At 39.5% G+C, this 20,760-nt stretch overlaps 1 protein-coding gene across 1 annotated transcript; it reads right to left on the reverse strand.

Moving 5' to 3' along the window:
* Positions 1-783: 783 nt before the first annotated feature.
* Positions 784-19,116, reverse strand: LOC139936407 (uncharacterized). The gene is made up of 15 exons (XM_071931226.1): positions 18,771-19,116; positions 17,273-17,328; positions 15,535-15,642; positions 14,612-14,680; positions 13,991-14,102; positions 11,927-12,365; positions 10,530-10,687; positions 9,512-9,636; positions 8,056-8,417; positions 6,788-6,927; positions 6,124-6,239; positions 5,041-5,216; positions 3,928-4,010; positions 2,746-2,860; positions 784-1,735 (listed from the first exon to the last, which is right to left on the reverse strand). The coding sequence occupies exons 1-15, from the start codon at positions 18,891-18,893 to the stop codon at positions 1,608-1,610; spliced, it is 2,310 nt and encodes a 769-aa protein (XP_071787327.1). The 5' UTR covers positions 18,894-19,116; the 3' UTR covers positions 784-1,607.
* Between the last annotated feature and the right edge of the window lie 1,644 nt (positions 19,117-20,760).

Genomic DNA, 20,760 nt, shown 5'->3' on the forward strand with positions numbered 1-20,760 from the left:
TTTATTATTTGAGTGAGAAATTACCTCTTTCTCAAAAACTACGTTACTTTAGAGGGAGCCGTTTCTCACAATGTTTTAACCTATCAACAGCTCTCCATTGCCTGTTATACCAAGTAAGTTTTCATGCTAACAATTATTTTGAGTAATTACCAACAGTGTCCTGTGCCTGTAAGGACACACGTGTCACAACCGGGACTCGAACCCACAGTCTACTGATCAGAAACACCAGAGCTTGAGTTCGGTGCTCTCGGCCACACCACACCAGTATTGTAATAGCCTTGCTCAAGGCAGTCGAATTATTCACTCCGAAAAAAGACCGCCGCTGTATAAAAACCCACCCGTATTCACTGTGCGTAACATCACACGACACGATGCCCCCGTACACTATCCGCATGCGGAGGCCGTTAGGCCGACAGCCTTGTCGGATCTGTATCTTCCCGTTTTAATGTGTTGTATTGAAAAAATTCCAATAGTGGACGAAATTGGGGGGGCTCGAGGATATGCTAGTATGCAGCTCATGAATATGTATATCGTTCGTCAGACCTATCAGACAACACAGGATGTGAGGCAAATGAATTATTCATTTTGACGTCCAATCACGCACTTCCCTTATCACGACTTTTGGACCCTATCATGTGTCCGTGGTGGCGGTGTGTGAGGTAAACATGTCTCGTATTTCGCGGGCATTATGGTAATGAGCTGACCGTGGGAACTCTTCGCTTATTATAGTAATGAGGTCAGTGGCTTCAACACAGATCCTACAAGGCTGTCGGCCTGACGGCCTCCGCATGCGGTTAGTGGTGTATGAGTGCGATGACTTGTGTGAACAGTATTCGTGCGATATGTGACAGTATGTATACGGGTGGGTCATTCGGTGTGATCGCACACACCATGTACAGGGTATACGGCGGGTGGGTTTACAGCTGCGTCTTTTCGGAGCGAATAATGCGACTGCCTTGAGCAAGGCTAGTATTGTAAATGTCCATACAACAAAGGCACTTCAAGCTGAGAGTGTCATTTTTAACCCTCGCTGTACAAAACACCATGGTCCCCGTCCCAGCGTGCAACAATTCGTCGCGCTTACCACGAACTGACCTAACTCGTTCACAGTTTTTAAAAACGTGTTTGGAGAAAATCACGATTGAATAGATCAAGAATGGAGTATGTCAATAATCTGTTTAAAAAAAATATTTGCAAAAATTATTTTAGTCAGTAAGGTCATCTCGTGGTACGACCGACAAATTGTAGAGTGGTAACTTTTGATCAAGCATGTCATTGTACCAGACAATATTCACACCTAACACGCAAATGGCTTATTGAGAGTTGATAATTAACCAAATTTGTATGACTATTATTATATAAATCCTGCGAATGATAATGCGATGTGAATTTGACGCCACAACTCCCTTTTTGCAGCGATATTCGCAAGAGAGTTGAACACTACTCTAAACTCAATGCGAATTTTGTTGGGAAACTTGTGAAGTCGACATTTGTATCACATTCGCATGAAGTATGAACCGGGCTTAAGCTGACAGGTTGCTTCCCAAGAGAGGGCGCTTTGTTTGATTAAACTCGAACCATTGTCGTCAGAAACTGGCTCACCCCGACTATAAAGAAACGAACGCTTGACGCCTCATGACCTCTGGCTGTCCAAACTTTTTGATGATTCTGTTAATCTCTTGTGGGTCCGTACTGTTCAATGATTCATCATCCTCTACGGACCAAATCATTTGACCTAAAACAAACAGGGGACATAAACAAGAGCATTCCTATAAGTTCAAGTTTTATACCGGTAAGTACCTTGTTCTGAAAGGCACTGGGGTCGATTTCACATAGCATGGATAGTCCTAAGTTAGGACAAGTAACTGGTCCTAACTCGAGATAAGACTAGTCCTAACTCTTTGTGAAATCCACCCCTGGACAGAGTTGGTAATTGTCAAAGACCGGTATTCTCAACATATGCAACAAATCTGTTAAAATGTGGACTCAGTTGGTTATCAAAAGTTGCAAGAGTATAACGAACAAAACAACGCCCTTGTTGCATTACTTTGTGCGCTTTCAGATGAATAACATAAAGGTTTCAGCTGAATTATTTTATTATTTTAGTGAGAAATTACCTCTTTCTCAAAAACTATGATACTTTAGAGGGAGTCGTTTCTCACAATGTTTATACTATCAGCAGCTCTCCATTGATCGCTACCAAGAAACAAGTACCAACCCTGGGGTGGATTTCACAAAGAGTTAAGACTAGTCATACCTCCAGTTAGGACGAGTTACTAGTCCTAACTTAGAACTAGCCAAACACTTTTAATATCTCCTAGGACTAGTTAGGACTATAGTCCTAACTCTTTGTGATAACTCTGTGAAATCGACCCGAATGCCTTTAATTTGATCTTATTTATATATTCAGTATATTTTTATTTTTGTGTAACTATGTTGTGTACTTTCATGTATGCAAGGAAATTAATTGAATTGGATTTAATTTGCCTACAATACCCAGTTATCAAAACCAAGTTTTATGGTTCCCGCTCTTTCCAATATGCATCACTTTAGTTATTGAACAGTCTTCCATAGGTTGTTAAACAGGCTGAGACATCAGAACAATTCAAAACCCGGTTGAAAACATCTGTTTACTTTGTACAATAGTTGTCGATTTCCTTTTACAGCGCATAGCGACCTCATGGTGATACGTCATATATAATAATAGTTTTTATATTATTATTAATATTATTATTATTATTATACCTTCTTGCAGCCCCCAAGCCTCCAGATCTTTCTCGGCCTGACTAACGTCTCCACTGTGTATGTAGAGAAGACTAACTACTTTCTTTTTTGACACAGAATATTTCTCCATGATTCTCTGTGCACAAAGATGGGAAGAAGACAAAATATATGTTTTAGTACTGTAATACTAGACCGATCCAGTAGGCTCCGCCCATGACGCACGTGTGAGCAAGAACATGTGGGGCTCTCCAATGCCTTTCTGCACAACTCTGCCGCGTGCGCCAAACATACGCACACGCATGTCGGACCTTAGTGTCGGACCTTCGTTGCGTTGTGATTGATCAACACGCAATGGGGCGGAGCTTAATGGATAAGTCTATTGGTTTTATTGGTTTTGCAGTAAAAATGTATTCATTGGCAATTGAAATGACACAATGTGATAATAAATTTGCATCGAGGATAAAGAATACTAATTTGGTTTTACCCTTGCACAGTAATTATTTTCACAGAACTCGGGAAAGTACTAAGGACAGGACCATATGTGAGTTGAGTTGTGCATTGGTTCTCTGCTGTGCCACAAGGGTTTTACAGGTTTTCCTCCCTCGGGAAAAATCAAACACTTTGGATCTTGGCTGAGCTCCGTGGTCATAATGGGTTGATGTGGCTGGCAGCCAAAGGCGCCCTTGCATGCCTACTTCTCTAACATGTTGTAGCCACCTTCGCATTTCAGCTCTAAGCTGCGAGTAAGGATGATTAGCCCCCAAATTGTTATTATTATTCTTTTATGTACACATTTTCCAGCTGTGGACCTTTCCCGAACGTTGGACCCAACTGTCCTCTTTTGCTATAGGTCCCAGTTTTGAATGTGTATACCTTCTCACATCTGTGTAGGGTAAAACCAAACTAATTTTTTTTTATCCATGATGCAAATTCAACATCTATCAAATTGTTGAGAAAATATAGGTTTCGAACTGCATCTAGCTAGCGGGCAATCTCGGTGGTCTAGTTGGTAAGACACTGTTAGCAATCTCGGTGGTCTAGTTGGTAAGACACTGCTAGAAATCTCGGTGGTCTAGTTGGTAAGACACTGCTAGAAATCGACCCCTGCCTTTTGTTCTCTTCTTCACAGAACTCGGGAAAGTACTGAGCATACATGAGGTAAATACACACGAGGGGAAAAAACCATGAATATTTCAAACATACCTCTATGGTTACTGACAAATCATGGATGTCTTTGCTGGCAAGATAGACGTGGTTATCATTCACATCAAGAGCACTTGAACAATCTGAGCAAGAAAATACGCGTTATTATTTATAGAAGGTATGTCATTAAATGAATTATACTGTATTGTGATTTTTTTTCCCACTGAAATGAATTGTTTACTTTTAACTTTAAAAAGTAGTTAATAGTTTTATCTATTTTTTGAGTAATTCGACATCAGTCTTGGGTGCTCCACTATTTAGTTTCTGAACATAGATATAAACGATGTAAGTGTTCATCAGTAAAGGCTACCGTGACCAGACCATACATCTCAAGCTCTTTTTGGGGGATTAATAGACCCTTCCCATGAAATATGTAAATTACACATAGCGCATGCGCACTAATGTTTTGGTTGGCAAAATGAGGGATTATCGCGCTGTTTTGTACACGGCTAATGGCTGCGTGACGCAGACGCGATTGCGCGTCTGCTTAGTGCACAACTCTAGGGCGTTTGCCAACCAACAGGGTCTGTATGCATGCGTGAATGTGATTAGCATATTTCATGGGAAGGGTTCATTGGTTTGCCAGTGGTTGTAAATAGTTCACTTTAAAAGTTCTTTTATATTTTTTCTTCATTAATATCTTATTGTATAAAGTTTGATTATTTTCTGTATACGAAGATGTAATCAACTTCAGTTTCTGCGTCTTCTTTGCTTTAAGAATAAACCTTCATATTTCATCTAGTTGTTCCTTGTTAGTTTCCATATTTTTTATTTGACGACCCCATCACATTTCAGGCATGCAACTGCCCGTTGAACATAAAAGAGGAAAATTTTCGAAGGCACAACGCAAGTGCAGAGCCAGGCAGCCGAAACGCCACGGGACATGAGACCCACAATGGTACCATAGAAAATGTTGAGGTTTATTATGCTCTAAGGTGCATTGTTAGCATGTACTAGGCTTATTTTATATTATTGTAGTTGTACATTGTTGGTGCCAGGCATGTACTAGGCTAATTTATTTTTAGCGCCAATCATTTTTTTTTTACGCGGAATTCCGCAGAAAAGTTGTATGCCTGACATTTACAAAACGGAAAACAAGCAATCAACTCTTACCGGAATCACTAAGATCTTTCTCATCCTCACTGTCTTCATCAAGGATGACTTGCCTCTTGTATTTATGTTTGGCTCTTGGAGAGGGATGAATCTTGCCGTCTTCAGAGGAGCTGTTAGTGTCGTCTGGAAAGTATTGTTTTAATGTTCGTTTCCGGGGCGTTGTTCGCCTTGGAGCCCTTGACGTGAAATATCAAAGATACATTATAAGACTTTACGTAACCTGAGGTTTGTTACTTTGTGCATGTTGAAATACACCAAGGGAGAAGAATAGTCTGTGACAATTACCACATGTATCCAGTGTCTTTAAGGCGAGTCCTATTAGTTAGGACAAGTAACTCATCCTAACTCGAGATAAGTCTTAACTCTTTGTGAAATCCACCCCAGAGCTCCGTTTCATCTAATCTTGAGTGAGGACGGGTGCGACAGGTCCATCTCAAATTAGGATTCTCGGAACAATTAAAAAAAAAAAATAGATAAGATGAATTTGAAGAGTCCTTGATATGGCTCGGAAATCTTTTATTGGTAATTACTCAAAATAATTATTAGCATAAAACCTTACTTTGTAACGAGTAATGGGGAGAGGTTGATGGTACAAAACATTGTGAGAAACAGCTCCATCTGAAGTGGAGTAGTTTTCGAGAAAGAAGTAATTTTCCACAAATTTGATTTCGAGACCTCAAGTTTAGAATTTGAGGTCTCAAAATCAAGCATCTGAAAGCACACAACTTCGTGTGACAAGGGTGATTTTTTCTTTCATAGTTATCTCGCAACTTCGACCAATCAAGCTCAAATTCTCACAGGTTTGTTATTTTGTGCATTATGTTGAGATACAGCAAGTGAGAAGACTGGTCTTTGACAATTACCGATAGTGTCTTTAAAGGAACATTGCAGGATTTGTTTTTGCTAACACGGACAAGTTTGTGAAATTGATGTTATTCAGGATCGATCTTTCGGCTGGGACTTGTCCTAAATCTAAGGACCGATCCTCAGTTAGGAAAAGTTAGAATAAATAAACCCCACAGCCAATAATTTTTTTTTAAATCCAAGGTTTTAAAAACCTCTCTGGTGACATACAATACTGACCTGAAAGGGCTCTTCTTGGGAGGATTCTGATCAATAAGGTCTTCATCTTGGCTGGTAGTCCCTCCATCATCCTCAGTTTCTTGAGAGTCAAGAAGCGTTATAGTCTCCATCTCAGCCTGTTTGGATTGAATTCAAAATGTCATTATTTCAGAGATGCAAACGCAGCCAGTTTGTTTCATTTTGAAACAAACTTTGTACATGCATCACCAAGTAAGCCTGTTGGTTGGCAGTTGGAGTGGGGAGAAGTTGTGGATAAGGCACCTCCACACCATCCAACCACATGGTCCAAACACCCAAGGTATTCACTCTTATAATTAAATGGAAGTGTAGTGGCCGAGTGGTTAAGAGCACCAAATTCAAACTCTGGTGTTTCTGATCAGCAGAGTGTGGGTTCGAATCCCCAGCCGCGACACTTGTGTCCTTAAGCAAGACACTTAACCATTGCTTCGGCCTTGACATGACACACCACATATGGTATGTATATAATTATATTTACACATTTAAAAAAACATTCATCAGTTTACTTTTCCTTTAAGATTCGCCTATATCCTATATCCATTTCTATTATGTGCACTATAATCTTGATGAAATAGCGCCTTTTGAATTCTAATTGTCGTGTTGTATAAAATATGGATTGAAAAGGAGATTTGTATTTTTGTTTTACCTTTGCCATCTCTCTGGAGTTTTGTTCTGCTGCTATGGTGAGGTATTTGTCATAGTCAAAGTCACTATTGGAGCCACTTTGGTCGCCATCTAAGTGAAAGTTAGATTCAGTCGACTTAGCTGCAGGGGAATCCATCAGATCTGTGAGATGATGGGATTTGGTTCATTCAAAATGGTTGCGAGAGAGCTAAAGACACTAGACACTATTGGTAATTGTCAAAGACCAGTCTTCTCACTTGGTGTATCTTAACATATGCATAAAATAACAAACCTGTGAAAATTTGAGCTCAATTGGTCATCAAAGTTGCGAGATAATAATGAAAAAAGAAAAAAACCTTGTTACACGTAGTTGTGTGCGTTTAGATGGTTGATTTCGAGACCTCAAGTTCTAAACTTGAGGTCTCGCAATCAAATTCGTGGAAAATTACTTCTTTCTCTAAAACTATGGCACTTCAGAGGGAGCTGTTTCTCACAATGTTTTATACTACCAACCTCTCCCCATTACTTGTCACCAAGAAAGGTTTTATGCTAATAATTATTTTGAGTAATTACCAATAGTGTCCACTGCCTTTAAAGATTTTGTTTATACTCTTTTTTCTCGAAATGAGATATTGCCTAAACTGTAATCTCTACTTTTTACGAAGCAAGTGCTTTTTCTTAAGAGCACCAGAATCATGATCAGGATTCGAACCCAAACTCTGCCGCTGACAACGTGTGCGTCCAATTTCATAGAGCTGCCTAAGCAAAAAATAATGATTAACAATGAGCAAGATACCAATTGTATAAGTGCAATTGTTGTTTAGCTGGTAACCGTTTTCTGCTAAGCATATTTGTTGTTACGCTAAGCAGCTCTAAGAAATTTGGCCCAGAGCATGGGTTCGGTGAACTAAAACACCTAGGGGACTTCCAACAAAAGACTAGATAGCTCAGTTGGTAGTAAGAGCACTGGCACACTAGCCGGAGGTCGTTGGTTCAAATATGTCGTTGTTCAACCACAAATTCATTAAATAATTCATTCACTTTTTAAAATTATTTCTTTTACTTATGATAATTTTTTTTTTTGGTGTTTCATGTTTTTATCGTAGGTCTTTTGTGCCGTTTTTATATATATAAATATATATTTTTAACATGTTTATTGTAATGTTTTGTATGTAATTCAAATGCAATTCAGCTTTTTGCTGTGACTTTTGAAATGTTTTTAAAAAACCCAATAAACCTCCCCCCCCCTCAAAAATAAATAAATAAATAAATAAATAAATAGACACGAACCTGTTGGCTCTTCGACAGTACCTCCTGAGAAATCTTTGGCTGTATTGGGCTTCTTTGTTTTGCTCGTTGACGCTGACTCTGAGACAGTTCCTCCTGAGAAATCTTTGGCTGTATTGGGCTTCTTTGTTTTGCTCGTTGACGCTGACTCTGAGACAGTTCCTCCTGAGAAATCTTTGGCTGTATTGGCCTTCTTTGTTTTGCTTGTTGACGCCGACGCTGGCTCTGAGACAGTACCTCCTGACACCCCTTTGGCTGTATTGACTAATTTCGACTTCCTTTTTGACGCTGACAAAACTCTTCTGTTTATGTCGACCACAAGGTCTCCTTTCAAAGTTCGCTTCCGGGGTGATCGCCTTGGAGTCCTTAAAGTGAAATGTTAAAGATACAGGAACATTTGTGATGTAATCAAGCAGAACAAGTCAGTTCTCAACTCAGGTAAAACCAAATTATTTGATCTGTTTGAAAAGAGCATAATCTACGCTTTAGAGGCATTGGACATGTTTGGTAATAGTAAAAGTCAAGAATTCTTACTAGGTGTATCCCAACATAAGAGTATAATAACAAATCTATGAAAATTTGGACTCAATTGGTCACCAAAATTGCAAGAGAATAACAAAAGATCACCCTTGTTGCTCAAATCTGTGTGCTATCAGATGCCTCATAAAAGGCTTCATGCCTGAAGTATTTTAATATTTGCGTAAGAAACTACCTCTTACTCAAAAACTACGCTACTTCAGAGGTAGCCATTTCTCACAATGTTTTACAGTCTCAATTGTTTTTCTTACAGTTGTTTTGAGTAGGTTTTCACTAGTTTCCAGTGCCTTTAATGGCGTTAAATCCCCAGGTAGATACCTTCTTTGGTTCAAATGTTGTAAAAGTAAAAACACAAGAGACATGAGAGAATGAAACTGAGAGTAAACTTGCAGGTACAACCATGTGTGAAATCTCTTTTGTGGGAGTGTTGGCTCTGAAAAGAGCCGGTGTGGTGTCGACGTTTAGAACAGTATATATAGGATTTGAGGCATTGCATGGTGAGGTATCAATATATATTTGGTTTGCGGTAACACCATGTGTGTATGTACTTGCCAGGTAAAGTTTGTTCTTAGAGAACTGTCTTGCTTTATTCTACTACCGCGGAGTAGATGTTCGGGGGTTCGGGAGACTTCTCAGTTCTGAAAAGAACTGTCTTGCTTTTTTAACTATTACCTGGGCGGATGGTATAGAAATAGTCTGGGACTACTACTTAGCTTATAGGATCGTAATTAACTGTACTAACGCGGAGTCAGTTCTTAAATTGGTCTCAACGTTTCGACTAGCTTGCTCTAGTCATCTTCAGGAGACTGAACAGTATTCTTCTCCTGAATGTTTTCTATTAATTTATAGTTTCCTCTTACCAGAACTTGAGTTTGACGCTCTTAACCACTCGGTCATGACACCCCAAAAACCCATCACTCACCTGATAGGGCTCTTCTCGGAAATATTCTGATCAGTAAGGGGTTTATCTTGGCCAGTAGTCCTTCCAGCATTCTCAGTTTCTTGAGAGTCAAGAATCGTTATAGTCTCCATCTCGGCCTGTTTGGGCTGAATTCAAAATGCCATTATTTCAGAGATGCAAACGCAGCCAAGTTCAAGTTCGAGGGAGGGACTAAAGTCAACCGTTGGGCAATTTTGCCTCGTACCCAGGATGTATTGCTTGGTAGGTAACAATAGCATATTCCTCGATAAGGACACTTGCCATCTTGTTGTCCGTGTTCTGATTCTTACCAGGCTTGACTATGGTAATACCCTGCTGTTTGGGTCAAACTCAACAGACATACAATGACTGCAGCGGCTACAAAACTGGGCTGCTAAACTTGTCTGTCGTGCCCAAAAGTATGACCACACCATATTTACACGATCTTTACAGGCTGCCAATTTGAGAGAGGATAACCTTCAAGATCTGTATCAAACATCAAATCTAATGCGCTGCGTCCTTGACGTAGTGGCACTATACAAATAATTATAATTATAAGACTTGTAATGCGCACGTATCCACAAATGACCTATATGTACATGTACAAGTATGTATGTATACATATGTATAATATTGCTCTAAGTGTCATGATCTATAAAATATCTTTTATATGGAGCACAATCTTTAACCAAAGGTTGACTATTTAGACTCAACCCAGGCTGGTCGACCATTGGTTGACTACTGTGGTCGACCATTTGGAACCAGCCTCAGGACCAAGGTTTCTTCATGTTCTTCACTGGTCCCAACAGCATGTTCCGTTCTAACATGTGTAAAGCGCGGAGGGGAACCAGTGACACTGTAGCGAAAAGGCGGAAGGTTGACTAGACTTCCAAATGAGTCGTTCGGGAGAGTACGTCACTGCGCATGTTCGTTGCTGGTCAGTAGTCAACCACGGGTAGACTATTTGTGCCCACTCGAACTTGCTCATGGATGAAAGAGAGGAGTTGTATTTTTGTTTTACCTTTGCCTTCTGTACGAAGGTTTGCTCTGCTTCCTCCATGAGATATTTGTCAAAGTCCGAGTCACTACTGGAATTGCTTTGATCACCTTCTATTGCTGTGTTGTCTTCTTCGAGGAAGTCAGTTTCAGTCGACTTATTAAGCGAAGAATCCATAGGATCTGTAAAAAGAAAGGAATTTGATCATTCCAAATGTTAGCAAGAGAGCAAAAAAAAAACTCTTCTGAATCACATGTGACGAGGCCGCACTTTACAGATTTGGGGCTCTAGAACCAAGTCAATTGGCGTGAGTGACGTTGGCATCTACTCTTGGGGCTAAACAGGGTTACCCCTTCACATTCCATAAGGATGTAACCTAGGGTTTCATCCACTAGAAAAATGCACTGCCTTCCCAAAATTTTACGAAACAATTATGGTCAAGTGCTTTTCTCAAGGGCAAAAAAAGTCATCATCATGGATTCCAACCCACACTCTGCCGCAGAAAACACCACGGCTTGGGTCCTGTTTTTGCTCTATTGCTCAGGGAGACTGCAAACAAAGGACTAGATAGCTAAAAATAATAATAATAATAATAACCGTATTTATAACGCGCCTTTTGCCAAAGGATACAAAGCGCCAGGTATTATTACTGCGAGGAGTGGGATGAATTTTGAGATATAAGACCTAATCCTTAAGCACCATGTAATGGTTTACAAGGTGCTGTGGCGCAATATGCTGCAAATCCTGCCAGGAACACCGGGGCAAACCCCTTCTCTTTACAAAAAGTGCACTGGGTTCTTTAACATGCGGTACACATCACATGGGACCAACGGCTTTACGTCCCATCCGAAAGACGAAGCAATGGTTAAGTGTCTTGCTTAAGGACACAAATGTCATGGCTGGGGATTCAAACCCTCACTCTGCTGATCAGAAACACCAGAGTGTGAATGTAGTGCTCTTAACCGCTCAGCCAGAACCCTTCCAAGCTCAGTTGGTAGTAAGAGTGCCAGCACATTAGCCGGAGGCCTTTAATAAGTTTTCGTTATTTTTGTACGAGACAAAACACAATGTCCACAGAGTTACATTAAACTTTGTTTTAGATAATGATGGTAGGTAGCTTCCCTTTATATATTACTTGCTGAAGTGCTGTAGTTTGAGAAATGAGTAAAACAATTTGACAAAAATAATTTTCGCCTCAGTAATTGAAGCATGTGTAATGTGTATTTACGCGACTCTCCTGTAAAGATTACTCTGTGATTTTCACTTTTTTGCTCACAAACTTGACCACCATGAAGCTGAAACTTCTACAGGTAAATTTAAATGCATATCTTTAATTCACAGTGAGTAGGGATTCATATCATGGAAATTTATTATTTTTTTTTACAAAAGGTTTTAAAACCCTTTAAAAAAAACATGCTCACCTGTTGGCTCTTCGACCTCACCTCCCGAGACCTCTTTGGCTGTATCGGCCACCTTTGTTTTGCTCGTTGACGTTGACACTTCACCTGCAACCGTTTCATTCGCTTCCCTAGTTGCACTCTGTACTGTCACAATAACATCATCTTCCGCAGCAAAGTCCGAGCTAGTTGCCCAGACAGCTTTGGTGGCAGTGGTACTTTTCACCGCAACTTTAGGAACTATGGCAGGTGGGTTCTTAAACGTCAAGGAGGTTTTCCTTCTCGGTGATTCCTTCCACGGAGCCGTTAAGGTAGATTTCCAGCCTGCTTCTTCGCTTCCAGATGATTTACCGTTCATAGTTGCTTCCTTGGCTCTCTTCTGGTCTGCAATGAAGTCAACAAGGTGTCTTTCCAGTTTCTTCAGAAAGCGATCTCGCATCGACTGCCATGAGTGCTCAGTTATCTGTAGGGGTTAAAGGTTCATAGGTCAAAGTTCATTTATTGTTACACAATCAAAGATGATACTTGGTCCTTGAAACAAAGCAGGAGCGTTTGTTGAGTATATAGGAAAAAATTTTGAGGATCCTATATCAAGTACAGCTCCAAACATTGATTGAAAAAGAAACAACTTCTTGGTTTGAGAATGTACTGTGTTTGATTTTATAAACCACAGCAGACTGGACTGAGTGTGTATACACTACATAACATGCAAGGTCATAAAACTAAAAGTATGATACTTCAGCTTTTAAGGGGCAAGGCTGTTTTGCCTTTACTTTTTGTTAAAATTAAGGGCACCAAGGCAATTTTCAAAAATTTCAAAGGGCATCAAGGCAACCATAAAAAGTTGCGAAGGGCACAACGGCAGTTTGAAAAAAAAAAGAAAAAAAAAAGTTTTTTGAAGGGCATTGCCGCAATCGGTAGGGGCAACGACGGCAATTGCTGTCGTTGCCGTCGTGAAGTATCAGGGCTGCACTACATGCAAGGTCATAATACTTTAAAAGTATGTGCATGTGCTGTACAGTTTGTGAATAGTGAAAGTCCACTAAAACAATAGATAACTTTAAAGTCACAAGTGAGCAAGTGGTTATGACTGCAGTACTTGCAATCACAAGGTTGTGGGTTTGAATACCCAGCTAACATCTGTCTAGAATAAGATTAAGAGTAACTATGAATATAAATATGAATCGTAAAACTTGCGAGTACAATCATGAGTAAAATATCTTTTTAAGGAGTAGTGGCTCTGAAAAGAGCCGGTTTGTTCTCGCTGTTTCAAACAGTATACTCTGCTCGTTTTCAGGATCATGCATTCTCCTGAAGACGAGCAGAGAATACTGTTCAAAACGTCAAGACCAAACAGGCTCTTTTCAGAGCCACCAGTCCTTCAAAAGAGATTTTTACTCATGGTTGTACCCGCAAGTTTACTATTCATATTTATATTTATAGTTACTCTTATTCTCCACACCATGCAAAGCTTCAAACACCATTTAGAATAAGTATTGTTGTCAAGTTACTTAATCACAACTTCTTGATTTTTGCAATTCATAATCATAGACGTTAAACCAATGTTTGTATGAGAGAGATTGGCTGTTGCCAGCTTGGCGTTAACATAATGTATATCCATCTTTTATTTGAGTTTGCCGAGTTCCCTTGACGGAAAGATCATCTAAACAAACAATGTATTACTTTGTCTAGTCTATTAATTTTTAGTTTTTACCCATACACCGATGTGTGTTAGCATTGTATACTCAGTACTTTCCCGAGTCCTGTGACCAAATATCACAGGCATGTTACTCGGGTGGGATTTGAACCCACGACCCTTGCAATTCTAGAGCAGTGTCTTACCAACTAGACTACCAAGGTTGCCCGGTAGCTAGAGGCAGTTCGAATCCTATGTTTTGGCAGCGGGTACCGCAACGATATAATAGATGTTAATGTATTACTTTGTCTAGTCTGTTTGCAAAGTGGGACCTTTGATGACAGTTTTTTTCTTTTCTTTTTCCTTTCCCTGGACTGTCTCTACTTGTTATCATTATTGCATTGTCCAAAGAATTAAGATAAAAATATCAAAATAAATTAATATTTTGTTACCTTCAGCATTTCCATCTTCTTCCAGATTTGATTGCCGGAAAATTTGCTGTCTGTGTGTTTGGAAGTGAAGGTCAGTATGGCCAAGTCGTCATTCTTAGTGTAGTAATTTCTCCTTCAATAAATTGAACATACAGGTTGAGCCAAAAATAAGTTGACCGAGATTTATGATGTTAAAACATGATGTCAAAAACCCAGTGTTGAATGAAGCTAAACTTTGTCTATCCTTTTTGCGGAGTTTGACCATAGAAATAAGCAATGGCCACAAGTGTCGTCAAAAATTGTCCCCTGAATCTTGAAAGGTAAAAAGATCAGGTCAAAAGGTCGTCGAAGTTACGAGATAATAATGAAAGAAAAAAAAAACACCCTTGTCACACTTAGTTGTGTGCTTTCAGGTGATTGTTTTCGAGACCTCAAAATCTAAATCTGATGTCTCAAAATCAAATTCGTGAAAAATTACTTCTTTCTTGAAAACTATATTACATCAGAGGGAGCCGTTTCTCACAATGTTTTATACTATCAACAGCTCTCCCTATTACCATGATTACTCGTTACCAAGTAAGGTTTTTACACTAATATTTATTTTGAGTAATTACCAATAGTGTCCACTGCCTTTAAACTCACCCTTGTGTGCTGACATCGGTTATTATTGTGTTTGTCGGGGATGGTGATCTACCTTGTCTTGGCTGTACTCTGGGGAAAGAACATGTTAAAAAGAAGAAAACAATCAAATTATGTGAAGGGAAGCAATTAGAGTCACTATACAAATCACTGTGGCAAGCAACTCAACTTAAGTTAAGTTCTGATGGATGATACCCAAGCCTACATGGAGTGTAAGGGGTAACACTGTTTCAGCCCCAGGTGTAGGTGGCAACGGCCCCTGGCGAAAATAAATTGTAGCCCACTTTGAAGTGGCCTTCAGGCCTTGAGTATCTGGCGACTTGCATAAAAAAATAAAAAATAAAAAAGTTTTTTATAACTGACATACAGATCCTTGTCATTTGATTGGTGGAACTTACTTCACGTGACATTCACTATTACTCCCATCCGCACCGGCGATCAAAAAGACCTATTCGCCCATGGGGAATAGCATTTCCCATTCAACATTTAGGATCATCCTTGTTCCCAATGTTTTTGAGCAGTACAGCGCCGCCGCGCTGCTGCTAAAACAAAACCTGTGCAAAAGGTTGTGATCCGATTTGTGCATTGTTGCTGCTACGCGGCGCTATATGGTTTTTGGTTGTCAGTAATTTGTGTGATTTTTCATGTTATAGTTTTAAAATACATCAAATGACAAGGATCTATATGTCAGTTATATAAAACAAATATTGAGTGGCTTTAATTCGTGGAATGGAAGGAATATTATCGCTCGGTAAAATTTGGACTGTTCCATTTCACTCGACTTCGCCTCGTGAAATGGAACAGTCCAAATTTTACCTTGCGACAATATTCCTCCCATTCCACTCTGAGCCACTCATCATTTGTACAATATACTTATGTCATTGTATGAGTGATACACAAGAATTACACAGCACTATTATTATTACCTGTATAAGTCCATTGGAAGGATTACACCTTCGTCAAGGCAGTCATCAATGTATTTGGCTCTAAAGTAGTCATTATTTGTTAGGACTCGATCCCCTTCAGCTTTTAATCTGTCAAATCGAAAAACAATAATGCATACCATTTAACAAATAATATAACAATATTCATTATTTAATTCAATTCACAGGCCGGTATGCTTCGCTATTGAAAGGGCGAGGGCACCAAGGCATTTTCTCCTTGGTAATGGGGCCTGTGCACTCTATGAGGCAATTGTGTATTTCAAATGGAGCTTTCTTGGGCTCAGATTCATAAAGCTGTTTAGCAAAAAAAAACTGCTAGAAAATTTATTTGTCTTAAAAGCAAAAAATGAGTGAGGCACCAGCTACAACAATGTAAACTTGGAGGTTTTTTTTGTTGAATGCTCACGCAATGCTGTTTCGTCAACTTACAAAATGGCCGCACAAATACACACTGTGAGATGCTGTTTCGTCAACTTAGAAAAAGGCCGCCTGCGCGCATGCCGGGGCACGTATTTAGGCCAGTGTGCCCTCTAGTTCTTAAATATATAACTCTATGGGACTGAACAATCCACGTTGTGCCCCCATGCTGTCAAATTTCAAATTAGGTTTGTAATATTCTGTACGTGTTTGTCAATTTGTTTTAGTGCAGGCCCGATACTTCACGGAGGCAACAAAGCGATTGCCTCCATGCCCCCTGGTCAGTGCCTTGGTGCCCTTGAAATGCTCTAGTAGAAATTTACAATTAACAATTTCCTCATAGAGCCCTTTACAAAGGAGAATACCAGCCTGCATACAGGTCAGTTAGTGCATTCCTTAACGCTGATGATGTTCAATTAAAAAGGCAACCAATTTGACCATGACTGACAGTGACTGACACAAACAATACTCTTTAAACTACTTTGTTGTTGATATCTAATGGGACATGTTTCAACGTGTATCTCAACATTAGCACAAACTAAAAAACCTGTGAAAATTTGAACACAATTGGTCGTCGAAGTTGCGAGATAATAATGGAAGAAAAACCACCCTTGTCTTTCAGATGCTTGATTTTCGGGACCTCAAAATGTAATTCTGAGGTCTTGAAATCAAATTCGTGGAAAATTACTTCTTCTACGAAAACTACCTGGTATGTTACTTCAGAGGGAGCTGTTTCTCACCATGTTTTATACCATCAACAGCTCTATGTTGCTCATTACCAGGGGTGCGTTCCACTCGCGAAAACGTTGCCAACAGTTGCGCACGTTCGCCAACAATTTCAAATGGAACGAGTTGTTCGCCGCCACCGTTGGCGAATTTTGGCAACTTTAGGCGAACAAACTTCTGAGGTGTTGGCGAGTGGTGTTTAAAATGGCGGACAAGCATACGGTATTATTTCTTTGTCACAAACATAATTACATTGTATTTTCGGTGGATGATAATGCAGATTTGGAATAACAAAGGTAATTAGTTGATGTACTAATGTAAAAAGAGGACTATTGCAGCAAAAACAAAGTAAAAAAAAAACAACTCTGTATGGTGCGCGTCATCTTCATTTCAGGGCGCTGCCATATTGACATTGCGTATACACACCATTCGTTCCAAAGATAAAAAACGTTTGCGTGAACAGTTGCGAGTCGTTTGCGCGAGTGGAACGCACCCCAAGTAAGGTTTTATACTAATATTTTGGAGCAATTACCAAACGTGTACAGTGCCTTTAAACTGAGTGGTTTTAATATCTTACTTGATCCAGTCTGCTTCAGACCCCACAAGCTTACTGCTCACAACACCACCATGAGCCTACAGAGTATGCAAGAAAAACAAATATTTAATCATTTATGCCTTCATCCGTATATTGACTATAAAGGGGTAACCCTGTTTCAGCCCCAGGAGTAGGTGGCAACAGCTCCTGGAAAAACAGTTGATTGTAGCCCACACCTTGAAGTGGCCTTCAGTATAGCTATAGATAGCTGAATAAGGATTGCACCATTGAATATTGAAGGCCATGTGTGTCTGGCGACTTTCCTTGCATAGAAAAACAAGAAGAAGACAAAAATCTACGAAGTTTTAGTGAAATTATATCTATTTATTAGGCGCATTTAAAAAAAAACATGGTAGTGGTGAAACCAGGCAACAAGCTGGGCACCGGGCAGACAGAAATGGCAAAGGAAGCTAAACGTTGCACCATTGCCGTGTCAAACTCAAACAATTAAAAAATTTAGCACAAAAGACGCTTAGCGCTCTTGTCATGTCGGATCAAATTTTTCTAGTCGGGCGATGCTATTTCAATTTGGAAGACTCTTAGTAGCTGGGAGTGTTCCAAGATGGGATGGGAAAAAAATTCTGATTTGAATGAACATAATATTGAGTAGCTTAAATTTTTGTTTGACATTCATAAAAAAAAAACATTATTATACTTATCATATGACTCTTTAAAGTTTTATTCCAACGATTTTCCCGCATCGGCATTTTAAATAAGTTTAAGTCATTTTAAATTACTTTCTAAAATATGATATAGTATAGTGCTGCATAATAATATTTTAATAAATAGATTTGTTTTACATTGTACATGTAGGGCCTACTTGCTGCTGTTTGATTGACGCGATAATACACAACAAAAGTGCAACGACCTACTATACAAACCCTTATCAATCATTGGACTGGATAATTTTGATTACTTCCCAGTAGGAAAAGTTTCCGTATGGCGCCACCACTTTTTCATTCGAAATAAAATAATATAGTATCTAATTTACCTGATTGATATATCCCTTTTTGTAAAAATGAGTGAAAAAGTGGTGGCGCCATACGGAAAGTTATCCTCCCAGTAACTGGGGCTCTCTGTACTCGACAACTCATCTTAAGTTATATGTATTGCCACCATACCACTCCCACAGGTCTATTGTTAAAATAACATGAAAATTTTGACATTTTCACAAGAGTTTCTTATAATTTTGTTTATATATTTACAAAAAATTAAGGACATACAGCCAGAGCCACGACCCTGTGTCTATTCGAAAAGTATTTAAATAAAAGTAGTCTAGGCTGTTTCGTTGCTGTTATCAAGATGGCTCTTCCTTGAAAATTACCACACCAACAAAATCCGGCTGTCGGAATTACACGTCTTTATGCTGTGTTTCGACTTCGGTTGTTTACAAAATTAACATTTCAAACTTCCCGCTAAAACAAACTCTTTAAACTATTTTAAAAAAACAAAAATCAGTTAAAATCAAAAGTCTACTCACCTCAACCAATGGTTTTAATCTCACTTTAGTTTCTGACGGTCTAATAAAGAACTTCAGGGGTTCGCCGTCTTCATTGGTGAAAAGATAAGACGAAGTCTTGTTGTTTTCTGCATCTGACGCCATGTTGTGTGTATGTCTGGTTTCAGCCTCATCAAAAACCTCAGTCGAGTTGTCTCAAACGTACAGTTGAATGAACGGTCGAGTTGTCTATCGGACGAGTTGTCTGAACACTATACATTTTATACAGCACGTATAGGAGGACGACTGGGGTCAGGCTACACTGCAAAATATGCACGGGTTCGGTTTCTCTCACAACGTTCGCAATTAATAATATTATTTTTCACATAAAAGGTCAGTTTCCTATTTATCTACTTGCAGTTTAATATTTTGGGGACAAAACAATGAAGGCAGGCTGATTTATTCTGATTAAATAGAGCAATGATGAGAGTCACAGCGACCAAAATAGCCAGGCGGTAAAACGGTGTGGACTTTCGGCCGTAGTGTGCTAGTGTAGGGGGGGGGGGGGGGGCTGCCCCCTTTTCGGCCCCATCCCGACTTCAGTGATTGAAATTTGACCGTTCTTTCATAACTTTACAAATACTCCTGTATGGGATATTTTTTCAATTCCTTGTTTGAAAGGTTTGACTGCAGTCTGTGTTCTATTTTGTTTTATAACTTTTTAGCCACTGAAAAATTCTTTAATTTAATATAATAATTAATGAAATAATTTAGTTTGTAGTTTTTTTATTTTTTCTATTCGTGGGGTAAATTCGTAAATTGACCCTACCAAGTCACCGAGTCAGTTTCTCTTGTAATTTTATGTTTAACTTGGCAAAAACAGCCGGAGAGCTGAGCACCATTGCATGGACTGGTACCTTTGTCAATTCTTGCCTAGCCAGTTAAATTGCTAAGCATAATTTGCTGCTTACCAGCTTTAAAAGTGGGCCCTTACTGTCAATTTGATTTATGACAAATTGTCAAATTGAAATAATAATTAGAAACTTCTTTTCTTTCCTTCCACTACAAACAGGACCTGCAGTTTAGTACACAACAACAACAGCCATGGCTGATACAGATCCTGAACTAGCCCATTTCATCACAGTACAGGGCCAACGCCAGACCTTCCAACAACTTGTCTACAAGCTGACAGACACTTGCTGGGAGAAATGCTTTGCGGACGCTCGGCCTGGTGCCCGCCTCGAGACCAAGATGGAGACGTGTTTTGTTAACTGCGTCGAACGGTTCATAGACACTACAAATTTAATTGTGAAGAGACTGGAGAACCAACCGTCAAGGGGCTCATCAGGCAGAGGGGGTCTTGATATGAACTTATGAGTCTCGCTTACCGTTAACGGACAATCAAGGAAACTCAACCCCCCCCCCCCAACAACAACTGGAGACTTTTGAGACGCTGGCGGCAGCAGACTTCACGTTCATTTTTTGCGGTTCTGAGCATGCGTATACATGCTCAGTATCGAGTGCATAGGTCTGAGCACACGCAAGAACTAAGAAAGTCTCATTGAAAAGAGGGCGCAAATCCATTGCGACACTAGTTTTCAGTATTCAAGGGAAGGAAGGCTAATTTTAACATTTTGATTAGACGGAGACATTAAACACATCCTTGTAACCTTCCAGTGCTTACTGCACACAAATAAATGATGAACACAAATTCATGTTCAATATATGCAAGACAGCCTTCTACTTCTTGACATTAATTGACACTCAGTTCATTGTTGTTTGGGCAAGGGTATTCTAAAGGGCATTTCTGATGAGGCAAATTTGAATTTCTACTGGAGCATTTCAAGGGGCACCAAGGCAATGAAAAGGGGCACCAAGGCAATGAAAAGGGGCACCAAGGCAATGAAAAGGGGCACCAAGGCAACTACCTCCAAAAAGTATCAGGTCTGGGAATAGAATACAATAATATGCACTCACCCATCCAAATTGTGTTTGCAGAATTTTCTCTTTTCTGTTTCCATCGAGCGATGAG

The sequence above is a fragment of the Asterias amurensis genome, chromosome 4 (assembly GCF_032118995.1).
Source record: "Asterias amurensis chromosome 4, ASM3211899v1".
Lineage (NCBI taxonomy): Eukaryota > Metazoa > Echinodermata > Asteroidea > Forcipulatida > Asteriidae > Asterias > Asterias amurensis.